Source organism: Haliotis asinina, chromosome 3 (genome assembly GCF_037392515.1).
Source record: "Haliotis asinina isolate JCU_RB_2024 chromosome 3, JCU_Hal_asi_v2, whole genome shotgun sequence".
NCBI lineage: Eukaryota > Metazoa > Mollusca > Gastropoda > Lepetellida > Haliotidae > Haliotis > Haliotis asinina.
The window spans coordinates 40,008,055-40,022,391 of NC_090282.1; the positions used below are offsets into that span (position 1 = coordinate 40,008,055).

Consider the following 14,337-nt stretch of genomic DNA (forward strand, 5'->3'; position numbering starts at 1 on the left):
TCTTGCAATTCTTCATCAGTTTACGAATTGAACATTCATCAGAACTATAATTTGACCAAAACCCTACAATACGTGTGTTGTATAGTACCTAAATCTTGCTTGACGGCGGTATAGTGAGTGAGTTTAGTTTTAAGCGGCATTTATTAATATTCCAGCAATACCACAGCAGGGGAACCAGAAATGGGCTTCACACATTGTACCCATGTAGAGATTCGAACCCGAAGCAGACGCTTTAACCATTAGGATACCACATTGTATCTGACTGCGTTATAAAAATCGTTCCCCAAAATGTATCATTATGCAACAGAGATGAAATCCATGACGTATCTTTCCGTTTCCGTGAACTGGATCCGCCCATCCAACAGAAATATTCTTTTTAAAAAAAATGAAATAGCCATCACATTCAACAATCAAATATGATCCATGCTATCTATGAAAATATGACTTTGACTACCAGAAACAAACAGGTCAATTTTCCATATCAAACAATACGATATGGAAACATGCATAACCATACAAACAAAGGGAATTCGTAGACTGCCAACTAGCCCGAAGTTGTGTGGTTTCTGTTCTTTCGGGTTACTGAAGTAAGCAAATGACTAATGCGAATCGTCACACGTTGCCAGCACAAGTCGAGGAACAAACACTAGTTGTAAGGAAGGCATCACGTTCCGTTGCCGGTCAACGAGCGCCGCGTTTCAACTTGCTTCCTGTGTGGGATACGATGTCTCGAATTTCGTCAACATTTGGAAAACAGGCCGGATTACGGTCATCTGTGAGATCTTTGGGAGGTTTGTAGTATCGTTAACAACTAATGTATACATTTTCGTGGAGTATGCATTGTTCATTTCTGCAAAAACAGAACATTTCCACTTGTATGTAAAAGGACTTGTGAACAAGCCCGTGTCCTCGATCTGGAGTTTTGACAGGTGCTTTTCTCAATCGGATAAACTTGGAATCAGACAGTTTCTAAACCAGTTGGTTATTTTTCACTTACCGAGGACAGGAGATACATTCTGGTGCCTTGTTTCTATCATCTTTACCAACTTCACATTCGTTACCACTTTACCATCATTTTATCAACAACTTTAGGGTCTAGCATAAACATGTCGAGAATATCGCAACCTCTTGGATCTCAAGGTCCTGCTGTTTATGATTGGAGCCGGAAACTTAGATCTAGGAGTCCATCTCCTTCAAGACTTTCAAATACTGAGTCAAAAGGTATGTTTCTTATCTAGATTAGCTTATACGTGTTGTAGTTCACAGATACGTTTGGACACAAAATATTAATTTATTTACCTTTTCTATAAAGTCTTTTGTCAAGTTCAGTCAGTCTGGATCACTAAATCTGGTCAAAAGTCTAATGATAAATAGTCCTAACTGATGCACTTTTTCTCAATATGCATAGACATGACTGTTTCATGCATACGTGGCAGCTTCATGCTGCTTGAAAAGTTTGAGGATTTTGCTAAAAATACAGAAAATGTGACACATCTATGATAAATGCATGTTTGCTTGCTGCATGATAAAGGGAGTACAAGAAGCTCAGTCATCTGTTCAGGGTTCTTTCCTATAAGCAAAACAGAAACCTGTGATGATGGGTTCAAATGTTTGCTGTGATGACAAACCTTGGTTTGTCAGTACTATTTGATTGCTCATCATGTTGACGGGGAAAAAACAAAGTGGTAACATCTTAGGCTTACACACAGGACATTCCTTCCATATGAAGCTGACATGCTGTGATATAACAGCAATAGTGTTGGTGTTTTTTCCACCAATCACCGCAAGATACCAGTAACTTAAATTGAACGCTACTATGGTATAACTTGGTACAAGGTGGTTTTCTTGATGTTGTCATTTCAGCTATTGTAACAGACTTCTGAATCTAACCATTTCTTGAACCATGTTAACACGCTTTTTGTATTCTTTCCCACAGTGCTCAAAATATGGGTCACATGGAAATGTGTAATGTTTCACTCATCTACAACTGAAGTTGACCAAATCCCTTAACTTTTGCCACCATTCTTTTCTTAGGCCATGTTTCCTTTCTTTTTGTCTGTAGCATACTTCATGTGACAAAACTGACATGGTAATTCTTGTTAAAGAGTAGATAATTGCTTTATCATTGTTTCTTCTTGAACCACTGCTTTACAGAGAACCTAGTCAAGTAAGGCACTGCAATCCACAGAGTTGAATACGTTTGACACACAAGAAAACACATAATTGGGACTTCGGTTGCTGTGATAATGTTACTGGGTTTGTCTTTACCATACCCCTACTATCAGTGAAGTAGTCAATGTCTAACACCTGCATCACCTTACACTTTCCTACCACAAGCTGACAAACCTTGAGATAAATAATATACTGTTCAAAGCGTCTGAAACCAGATTCACTCTTCAGCATCTGTTTTGATGTATTTTATGTCTGGTCTGATGTTTTGATTCACTAATACTGAAAGGATGCAGAGAGAGATTTTTAGAAACAAATGTTTCAGCCCTAAATGCACTTAGCTTGTTTTAGACTTGAGGTTGCCATATGTACAAACTATTGATACCCACAGGTACATACCAAACTCATTAAGCTATGACAGAGTATATATACTCTTCAAAAAAAAAAGAAACTTGGCATGGCATGCTGTTGGAGAGTTTATTTACTGAGTGCATATAAAATAACTGATTCGAACATGATATCATTGTTCAGTTACAATAAAATCATCACTTTACAGACTTCCAAAACCTGAATATCCAGAAAGATTTTGGTAAAACCACCGTGGTGACCCATAAGAGAAAGGAGATGCTAAATGCTGTCTTGAGGAATGTTTTTGATATTGTTGCTGAAGTAGAAGATACGTGTAGTTCTTGTAGTGTCTGAGGTGGGGGAAACATTGATCAAGGGTATCACATTAATGTTCAATAGGGGACTTGGTTCCTATGCCAACTTTCTTTTCTTGAAGAGTACATTTCACCAATTTCAGTTTGGATGTTTGTATCTTACCAACGTCATTTATCTTTTGATTCAGTTGATTATTTCCTGTTAAAGAAAATGGATCATGATGATGAAGTGAATTGGTTCACAAGCTCTACCACGTGTAGGGCATGTTGGTGAAATTAGTTAATAGTATATGATTGTCAAAGTGCACTTGCTATTGTTCCAGGAGCCTATTTAACAGATGTACCCTCCAGGTCTACCAGCATGCTGAAGAAAGACAGTTCTGTGAATAATGCCCTACGGAAGAGCACAGGGAACTTGGCGGCAGCCTTTTCAGGGTTTGTGTCTTCAGTGTTCAGTTATAAGATAGCATAGAGGGTTTTGAATGTGTAGCAAGGTTAACTGTGGATTTAACCCTCAAGTTTAAATTGGAACTGAACAGGCAGGTTTGCTTTGAAAATAACATATGTTGATCAGCAGTATCAATGACAGACTTACATGCAAATGTTTGGGTGTTAAGGAAGATTGTGAATGAAGCAGCATGGTTTGTGTCTGGTGTTTTTAGTATTGTCTATCTGGAGAAAGGAAAAGTGAAGAAGCCTAGAAAACACATTTCTTTATCAGTTTATCAATATATGAGATAGTGTCATTGATAAGAATTCATTGCTAAGTAGGGGAAACTGTATAAAGTGATATTAGTAGAACCATGGTATTTTGCCTTTGGTTCGGATTACCATAATGCAGTCCAAAAATTTGGTTTTTGCATAGTCATTTTATTAACCTTTTTAAACCTTTTCTAAATGACTAAAAATCAAACCGTTTTGTCAAATCTATAAATTTCTTTGCATTTCTTTTTTTTCTTGTATTATTGTAGCAGGGCGTGGAGTCATCCCACAGATGACATCCTTACCTTGTCAGCTTACTGATGGGGTTAACCTCTTTGGTCATGTGGACAAGGCGTCCGACTTCGCATCGGAGGGCAGCCACAAAATGTCCGAGTCCCGTGCTGGGATTCGAACGACGGACCCTCTGATCCGAAGTCGGACGCCTTGTCCACATGACCAAAGAGGTTAACCCCATCAGCAAGCTGACAAGGTAAGGATGTCATCTGTGGGATGACTCCACGCCCTGCTACATTATGATCATATTCCATATACCAAACCCAAACTGGGACTGAACCAAATAACTTGTACTGCAATACCTACTGTACCATGGTTTCACCCCTATTGCTAAGGCATAGTTTTCTAAACCAGTTTAGCAGCTGATTATTGTATGTTGCAGAAAGATAAGCAAGAATCACAGTGATCTGTCTGGTATTGAAGCTGAGTACATCAAGAATCTCCAGCAACAGATATATTTCCTGGAACTCGAGGCCAACTATCTATATCCTTTACTGTCTGTTTGGAATCTTTTACCTCATCCATGGATTCTTTAACTATATTTCAATATTTGATGTCATTAATCATGTTAATATTAAATCATTGTGTAATCAAAATGTCTGTGGTGATGGTGGTGTTGAGTGTTAGTGATGATGATGTTCAGTGTGTTGGCCATGTGTATTGAAAGTTGAGAGATGATCATAGTGTATATCACGTTGATGATGATGATGATGATATTCAGTGTGTTGGCCATGTGTATTGAAGGGTGATGGAAGAACATAGTGTATGCCATGATCTGGTGATGATGATGTTCAGTGTGGTAGACACGTCACTGTAAAGTGGCCATGTGTATTGAAGGGTGATGGAAGAACATAGTGTATGCAATGATCTGGTGATGATGATGTTCAGTGTGGTAGACACGTCACTGTAAAGTGGCCATGTGTATTGAAGGGTGATGGAAGAACATAGTGTATGCCATGATCTGGTGATGATGATGTTCAGTGTGGTAGACACTTCACTGTGAAGTGGCCATGTGTATTGAAGGGTGATGGAAGAACATAGCGTATGCTATGATGTGATGATGATGATGTTCAGTGTGGTAGACACTTCACTGTTAAGTGGCCATGTGTATTGAAGGGTGATGGAAGAACATAGCGTATGCTATGATGTGATGATGATGATGTTCAGTGTGGTAGACACTTCACTGTGAAGTGGCCATGTGTATTGAAGGGTGATGGAAGAACATAGCGTATGCTATGATGTGGCGATGATGATGTTCAGTGTCTTTTTCTTGACTCCTGAGTACACGAAACCAGGCAAAGAAGGCAACAGACATGCATCCTCAAATGACAGCTGAAGCTGAACGCATGCTCACCAAACTGAGGGTATGCTCTAATGTTGTGAAGCTCCCCAATTTTACTCTAGTTAGTTGCTCAATATTTTGTGATCCTGTTGTCCAAAATACAATTCCAGAATCTTTCAACATGTCTTTGACAAATCTAAGGCTACGCTGTGAAAGGTATGTGGAATACTGCCAAGGGACCAGTCATAAGTTATGAGTAGAAGATTGTAAAATATGACAATATGAATGATTGAACCCCACCCATCTTCACATTTATGCATATCATAAGCAACCTAACACAGCCCACACTCCCTTGTCATCTACAAAGACAAATACCACCACTAACTTGTAAGCATCATTGCAATTCTCTGTACAAACGTGTTGACAAACCCCACTGCACCCCTTCCCCCTCCCAGTGCATGTGCACAAATTTTATGACCCACCATATACTCAGAACATAATGAATGACTGTCGCTTTACCAGTGGGGCTTATATTAATTTACTAATGGGCCTAAAATCATTTAACATGTTTTATGTGCAGCAAATGCAGTCAGAGATGGATTGTATGCACACTGAGATGAGGCACAAGGAATCTGGGATGGCCATGGCTAATGCTGAGAAAGAGAAACTTGAAGAACAACATGGGAATGAGAGAGGTGAAGACTTTGATTGATAACAAAAGCTTTCAAACCAAGACCAGTTGAACACTGCAACTGATCTGCCCCTTTAGTCAGTATTGTCACTAGAACTGGTGCCCTTTGTCAGTCCTTGAGCAGCCACACCAGGTTGATAGCATGAGAATCTATGTATGCCACATGCCATACTTCCTTTAGATCCTGTACCTGAGTTACTGGGGTCGTCACCAGCTACATACAACCTTCACTTTGTCCTCAAAGGCACTTTCAGTTTCTGACACCCCAGTTTCTTGTCACCTTAATTTTGTCCTCACACCTTTCCAGGTGAATCATAAGATTTTATTGACAAATTGTGCCCATCAAATTTCAGACACATGGCAGCGAGAAAAGCGCTTGCTGACAGATGAGCTTATCACCCTCAAGAAGGAGAAAGATCGCTGCCAGAGAGAGTTATCTCGGAAGGACACACAGCTTCTGGAGGCAAAGTCAGAAGTCGACAAAAGTGCTTCTGCCATTAAAAATGCAGAGCTTCAGATTACAACTTTAAAGAGCCAGGTGGGTAGTTGTAAATAGTTGTTTTAGTACTATTCTGGCAATAATACAGCAGAAGTGGGCTTCACATGTTGCACCTATGTGGGATATCTACACCTTTGGTGTAACATTCAGACAGTGAGGCTAACCCATTAACTAATCTACTCTTGGATATAAGTTTACATATGACGATCAAATTAAGATTCAGTGTGGAGCAACCAGCAATCATGAGGGAAGAAGATAAATGGCTTTATGGACATATTTCTCAGTCCAAACTGAACTATGTATAAAGCTTTTCATTTTTTCTGATCATGCCTATTTTACCTTTACTTAATGGACAGTTAGACAAAACCCCTAAAAATGACATTAAAGACCTGCTTGGATTATACAGGTCCTCCTCATATCGCTCTCGTGTTAGTGACATGTAGAAGGTACTTGTAGCTCAGTGAATGTTTCTTCATTCTAATTCTTCTATGTACATGTGGTTTTCAAGGACTTCTTGTATATTTTTTTTCAATAAACTTCTTGCAACAACTACCATTTGAAGGTTGTAAGAATGTGGTGAAGAATGTAAAGTGAGACCAAAAACAAATCTTCCTTCACTCACTTATTGTATGATCTAAAGAATAAGGACTGTACTGATGGATGTTTGTCCTCCTTCATGCAGCTGGATCAGCGAGTAGAGCAGCACAAGCTGACACAACTCAACCTTGAGGAAAAGAGATCTGAGCTGTTGACAGTGGAGACACAACTCCGGGAGTTGGAGGAGAAGTACTACAGCAGCACAGTCACCATACAAGACAAGGTCACACAGGACCTTCGGGTAGGTCACAATACAAGACAAGGTCGATTTGGACATTTTTGAAGGTCACAAAAAAGGGCAAGGTCCTACAGGACATGGTAGCTCACAATGCAAGACAGGGTCACTAGGGACGTCAATAATACAACTGCATGCACTTTGGTGCAAATCCGATTTTCTTCATTCTGTCACAAAGTCTGTCAAGGACATCCAAAGGCTTTGATTATTAGTGTTAGTGTTAGTGTAGTAGTATCACTCAGATACCTATTACCATGTCTTGGAATCCCACGAAGTATAATCAAGAGCTCATGGTATTCATAAACAAAATCCGAACAACTTACCTGTTCATCCCATTTAGTTTCCTGGGCACTAGTCATCATTATATCGTCAGGAAGTATCATCAATGATTGTTCCAGGATGAGATCCGCTACCTGAGACAGAAGTTGAAGGAGACGGAGCTAGCGGCAGAGAAAGACCGCTACCTACGTGACAAGGTGTCCGAAGATAGCTCCCATCTGGTGAAGGAGAATGCCATGCTCAACCAGCAGATCTCAGAGTTACAGAAACAGATTGAAAGGGTAAGATACTGTGTGGTATCTCACTACAAGGGCCTCAACATGTAGTTATTATATAGAATAGTATTACGTAACAGGAATCAGTGCAATTCACATAAGCAAATAATGGAGAAAAGATACAGACATATATTTACCACCTTATACATTCTTCATAAGCAGGCCTACCATACAAAGGTGAACAAATCATCAAAACCGAACTCATATACACCAAAACTGAACTCAAATCCACCAAAACAGAAAAAATTCACCAGAAACTGCCACAATATCCTCTAAAACCGAAATAAACCCTCTGTAACGGAAAACTAATTGTTTGAAATAGAAACAAAACTCGCGAAAGAACTACAACAGCACCGGAACGGTCACCGAGCGCTAGTCTTTTGTACAGACCCTGAAGTAAATATATCCGAGAAAGCCCACGCAAGTCTAGAAAATGTGGCAAGTCTAGATTTCCATAGCTTCAGCTTCTGAAAATGAAGAAAGTCTCAGGGCTCCATTTTATTATATTATTTTTTTTTCACTATGAACGTTTTTTCAGTAAAATATGTTCATTTCAGAGACTGACCGAGCACACAAAAGGGCAGTCATAGCATCCAAAAACGGCAACCATAGCATTCTGAAATTGCATAAATATCATCAATGATGGCGGCGAGGGAAGACAAACAGGTAGTAGTCGATAATGTTATTCATCACCTTGAGTCTACTCTTGAAAATTTTATATCGGGATGTAGTGCATCAACCCTGTGTTGTATTAAGCTTCATATCTATGTTCATACTTCCCAGTGTCAGACTTGCAATTCTGCATAATTTGGTGCCCCTTTTGGCCGAAACGGTTTTTCACTTTGTTGTCGACAATGTGTCGTGCTATTGTCTTGTTTTTCTTATAAAGTATTCACATTTATAAGAATTCAATGTTAATATATTTTGGTGATTTAAAACGTTGATCACTATCTGTGAATTGTATATCTAAGTGTCATTTTGACTTTCGCAATAAAGTGAACAAGTGCAAACTCAATCCACTGATTGGGGCAGGGACTTCTGTTTCAAATCCACAGGAGGCAAGATATTGAGACTTACATGAACTAAGACGGACAAATGTTTGTACGACAGTTTAAGCGTTATTTTTTGTTAAATGATGTAAAAACATTTGGATGTATGGAAAATTTTGAAGAACATGGAGATGATAACATTGCAGACTGGAAAACCATCCTGATACACATTCCACTATTGCAATTATTAGCAAGTTTATGTTTCCTTCTCTGATAGTAACGCAATGTTGTCCGAGGTTTTAACTTCTTTTTTACACTGAATACACTCAGACGTTGACATTTTCGGAACAAACCCTATTCGGTCGAACAAGGGACCAAATTGTGCAGAATCACAAGCCTGTCTCTGAGAAGTCTGAACATAGATTTGAGGCTTAATACAATACTGGGTTGATGCGCTATATCCCGATGTCAAATATTCAAAAATAAACTCATGGTGACGAATAACATTATTGTCTACTGCCTGTTCGTCTCCCCTCACCGCCATCTTTGATGATATTTATGCCATTTCAGGATGCAGTGGTTGCCATTTTTGGATGCTGTGACTGCCGTTTTGTGCACTCAGCGACCGTTCTCAGGCGCTGTTGTAACTGATTCACGAGTTTTGTTTTCATTTCGAACGATTAGTTTTCCATTACAGAGGGTTTGTTTTGGTTTTAGAGGATATTGTGGCAGTTTCTGGTGATTTTTGTTCTGTATTGGTGGATATTAGTGCTGTTTTAGTTAATATGAGTTCAGTTTTGAGGATTTGTTCACCGTTTGTATGGTAGGCCTGTTAGAAATTAATTTTTTATTCAGACCCCAAATCAGATGTCATAGGGGAGCTAACTCAACTATTCTTGCCTTAACATGTGGTCGCCCTAAAGCCTTACCTACCTACCTACCTACCTACCCACCCACCCACCCTTCTTCCTTCCTTCCTTCCTTCCTTCCTTCCTTAACATCCAGATTTTAATAGGTCATTTTGTCTGAACACAATTTGCCATCAGTGAAGTCGTGAAATAAGTCAAAATGTTGATTGTCTGTCTTGTATCCTTTGACATGGTGTACTCAAGTTCATGGTGTTGTTGTACAAAGCAATCTGACCTCAATGTAACAGACTTATTGCAGTCACAGCCTTAAGGTTATTTTATACAAAGGTGCCCTTGCTAAGTGTTGTGACCTGAGTGGTCTTCCTGTATTCTTCTACCCATAAGATGTGTTGTTACTAAGGTACAGTAACAGCTAGTTTGAATATGTGTTTTTTTAAGACATGAAATAGGGGGTTACAAAATATCATTTAATTCCAGTGAGAGCTTTGTTAGTAAGAGTGATGTGCCAAATGTAATGCAGGATAAATATATTGATAGTCATAATACTTAATAGCCTGATTGTATAATGTTTGTTACATGCTGGTGATGTTGTAGGAACGTGGCTTGAGGGAAAGCAATGACCAACGCCACTCAGACAACATTGCTGAACTTGTGAATAGTCGTGACAAGGAGAAACAACTACAGTTTGAAATTGAACAGCTACGAGAACAACTACGACGAGAGTCTGAGAAGGGTCAGCATTACCTGGAAGAGGTAAGACATGGTGCAAAATCTGACCTTTAATTCCAGTATGGTATCCCATTCACGAAGATTTGATGAAGCTCTCACCATTGTTCATAGGGGGTAAAATCAGTTAAAATTTGTGATCAGACAAATAGTGACATGGTATATAATGCTTGGTATGAAATAACAAAGACAGGATTGTATCTAAAGTCTGTGTGTTGATAACTATAATCAAGGGCCATGTATTTAGGTAATATATCCTGTGATATTTCGTTGATTTTTGCAGATATTTTTAGAGACCCTAGTGTTTTTGAGTTTTGAGCACAAGGTATCTACATCCAACAGCTAGGAACATTTGTAGTTCATCTGTATTTTCTTTTGTTAACATCTGAAAATTATAGAAAATTAAATCAAACCTTAGAAAGTTTTCATTTAGATATGGCAGTCATATTATGCCCAGATTTCCTGATAATGGCGACCTGTGAAGTCCTGGGGTAGAATAGATCTTCAGCAACCCATGCTTGCCATAAAAGACAACTTGGCTTGGCGTAAGATTTGACAGGTGGTCAGGCTCGCTGACTTGGTTGACACGTCATTGGTTCCCAGTTGCACAGATCAATGTTCATGCTGTTGATCACTGGATTGTCTGGTCCAGACATGATTATTTACATACTGCCACCATATAGCCGGAATATTGCTGAGTGTGGCATAAAACTAAACTCACTCACCCTGGAAATGGCCAGGTACTTAGTACAGAATGATAAGGATTTCATGCTTTATCTGGATGGTTAAGTTGTCTGGAGTGCTGCTATTTCATTTTTAGAATTTGGACTTTAGGGAGTGTAGTGGTCTGAATGGTATGTTGGACATGGTTTCAATATACTATTAGCCTGTCGGACAGAACATGCTTTCAAATTAAGCTGAAGACCATAATGTATTAACTGAAATCAGTCAACATTAATCACTCATCTTCTTGTCTGAACTTAATTGATATGGTAGGATTTGACAACTCACACTGTGTTCACAACATCAAGATACAGAGATAACAAGATATGCTCTGAGAATTCTGGGCAGGATAATTTGTCATAAGGGTCACTAATAGTTTGAGTGGTCATGTGTGGCAACTTGGTTGATTTGTATCTATGCTCATTGTGTCAGTCACTGTATTGTCTGGTCTGGACCACTAAACAACAAAGAAACAGACAAATAAATTTAATAAGATTAAAATTTGCAATTAATTTGCTTTTTATGTTAGTAATTGTGCTGTGTTTGAGGTTTTTGAACCCATTTCAAAAATAGCTTTTCAAAATATTTCCTTTCTTTTCTAAACTAAAGACAGAATAGTCTCATATGATGCTCTATTACAGATGCATTGAAGTTTTGTTTCTGATATGCTGGTAATCTTTTGTAACAGCTCACAAAGAAAGAGACAACACATAGCAGCACTGAGCAGCAACTGACCTCTGCCCAAAACCGTATGGGAGAGCTGGAAGGCTTGCAGGTAGCTGCTGATGCTGAGAATACCCAGCTGAGGCGAGACAAACTGCTGCTCGTGGACCATGTGGCTGACCTTCAAGCCAAGGTAAAGTGAGGGAGGGAGGGAGCAAGCGAGCATGGTTTTACGGTCTTTTAGATATTGTAGCAATGTCAATGTGGGCTTGCTAGAATTAGGTTTCACATAATGTACCCATTTGGGGAATTGAATCTTCAGAGGAATGGCACAACGTTTTTGTAACTGGTCACTTGTGCAAGGTATTAATCATTGGATTGTCTGGTCCAGACTTGGTTATTTACAGATCGTCACCATATAGCTGGAATAGTGTCAAGTGCAGCTTTAAATAACAACCAAACCAAACCAATTGTTATAATGTGTTTCCTTCAAATTTATATCCACTTGATGCTGATATCACATTGTGCTTTCAAACAATATTCACTCATTCAACTCCTGTTATCTGTTACAGCTGGAGACGAAGGAACGGGAAGTGTTGCAGCTGCAGCATGAAATCGTATCAATGGAAGCTCGCCTCAAAGATTACGAAAATGAGAACAACCTGGAGCATACTGTACAGAGTCAGAAGTGGGAGGAGTTCGGGCGACTAGCTGAGAGTATGCGAACACTGTCTCACACTATGGCAGCACAGTCAGTCACCCCACGCTCCAGTACCAAGATACTCCGATACTGAAACTCTGCACACAACGACATATATAGCACTATATTACTCTGCCGATTATAGTCTGTATGAAGAATCTTCTTAATGGTGTTATGCATCAGTATAAATGAGGCATTATTTTTGATGATGAATGAAGGCATGAAATAGAGTATTTTCCTATAAAGTGAACTTACATTTGTTGAATGTTAAGTATTTCTTGATCATGTTTATAGACTCATTTGAGTGTATGATCTAATTATTGTTGATTGTTATATGTATATGGACAGCTGTAAGTGTTTTCACAACTCAAAAGTATCTCCTGTTATATTTGTGTTTAATAACTCAAAAATGTCTGAAGCTGATTTCTGCTGTGACATAATTAGATGCCAACACCATGGAATGCATCAGCACCAGCCAGCTTGGTAGACATCAGATTGAACTTCCAATCCTCAATAGATTCGGTATTTAAGTTACTGAGTAGTAATGCCACAGAACTGACATTGTGTTTACATGAACATATATAAGTAGAATAACCATCTGTCATACTTCCATCCTTGAAAAAGTTAAATACATTCTTCCAGACTAACGGACATAGAGATGTATCTTTAATTTATAAAAACAATGAAATTTTACCTCAAGTCAACTCTTCATTGTTTTACTTTGAAATGTTGTTTCTAGCTGAACTGGAAATGTTTAATTTTCCAACATTTGAAAATGCCTCCAAGAAACCGTGATAAGATTACCAAATTTATAGAATTGTTGGTACTCAGTTATCTCCCTTTAAATATACACCTATATAGTCTAATTTTCTGGTTAGTTGGTCTTGATAAAACAATGGGTAAATATTCAAAGATTCCAGATGCCTTTAGTCTCAGTTGATAAAGTTTAACTGTATATTTTACAGCATTTCTGTATGTAAGTTTACTGTGATAAAAAGGTCTAACTGAATGAGAATCAAATGTAGAAAAGATTGGCATGTTTGTTACATCAGCATTTTCTGTACCAAAGATTATCCACCTGATGTCAGAAAGGTAGTCAACTATCAGTGCCTGTAAACCAGAACTGTTCTTCTGCTAGGCAACATCCACTATTGTGATGATTTCATTTTTTAATATTTCTTTTACATTTTTAGTTACATGAAGCTCAATACAAGACATAGCATTCAATGATCATCTGTATTTCCAGCTGTTCATTGCAGGGGTTTATGAGCCCACTTGTTAGAAAACAAGAATGAGAAATGCATGTTCTGGAAGTGTTTTCTCATATAGTTGCACATTTTATATTTGTTGGCAGTGCAACTTAGATCTTACAGAAGACATTAGCTGAGAGAATTCAGTTACCTCACACGTTCTGTTTTAGTTTCTTTCTTTGCTTTTGTGATCAGATATTCCGTTCACTGTTGTGTGTATTCAGTATCCGTCCAAGATTTTATTTATTCCAATATCTGTGATTTTGCGCGATGCTACTTTTTTTTTCATTCAATCTCTGTCTTACTCCAATATTTATGTACATTATTGACTTTGTACTGATTGCCATGACCTTAGAAGTCAATATGCTTCTTGAACTTACTGGTTTTTCAAGCATGATAGAATCTGTAGTCTAGGGATAAACCCTATATATTTGTTGTAATTAATATGACAATAGTGCAGTAGAAGATGTAGATTTAATTTACAATCAGATACTGATTCCAGATATTTAATGTAAGGAATAAAAGCATCATAAAATCCAGGAGTTTCTTTCATTTCAGTGTCCACAAAAGTATCAAGGTTGTGAAGATTATGCCAATATTACTATTATCATGACAGCAGTGGTCTTATTATGATCATGTTTGTAGAAACAGTTGTAACTATGTGCATGATAAAGGGAGCAACCCACTGCCATTGAAACAAGACTGAATGAGTTCAGTTTTACGTCACTTTTC

General features: G+C 38.4%; 1 protein-coding gene across 2 annotated transcripts; it reads left to right on the top strand.

Annotated features, from left to right (window-relative positions):
- The first annotated feature begins 683 nt into the window (after nt 1-683).
- Nucleotides 684-14,144, top strand: LOC137278001 (paramyosin-like). Of its 2 annotated transcripts, none has more exons than XM_067810030.1 (11): nt 684-1,221; nt 3,155-3,266; nt 4,210-4,311; nt 5,113-5,191; nt 5,690-5,804; nt 6,154-6,338; nt 6,982-7,137; nt 7,530-7,691; nt 10,138-10,296; nt 11,681-11,848; nt 12,228-14,144. In XM_067810030.1, the coding sequence occupies exons 1-11, from the start codon at nt 1,107-1,109 to the stop codon at nt 12,447-12,449; spliced, it is 1,575 nt and encodes a 524-aa protein (XP_067666131.1). In that variant the 5' UTR covers nt 684-1,106; the 3' UTR covers nt 12,450-14,144. The 2 variants fall into 2 exon arrangements, with proteins under 2 accessions (XP_067666131.1, XP_067666132.1); XM_067810031.1 differs by having other exon boundaries at nt 685-791.
- The last annotated feature ends 193 nt before the right edge of the window (nt 14,145-14,337 follow it).

Bases quoted from the DNA above. Each gene is read 5' to 3' on its own strand.
- LOC137278001 (XM_067810030.1), top strand. From the start codon at position 1,107: ATGTCGAGAATATCGCAACCTCTTGGATCTCAAGGTCCTGCTGTTTAT. The intron at 1,222-3,154 runs GTATGTTTCTTA...CTATTGTTCCAG, and splicing joins TTCAAATACTGAGTCAAAAG to GAGCCTATTTAACAGATGTA. The intron at 5,805-6,153 runs GTGAAGACTTTG...ATCAAATTTCAG, and splicing joins ACAACATGGGAATGAGAGAG to ACACATGGCAGCGAGAAAAG.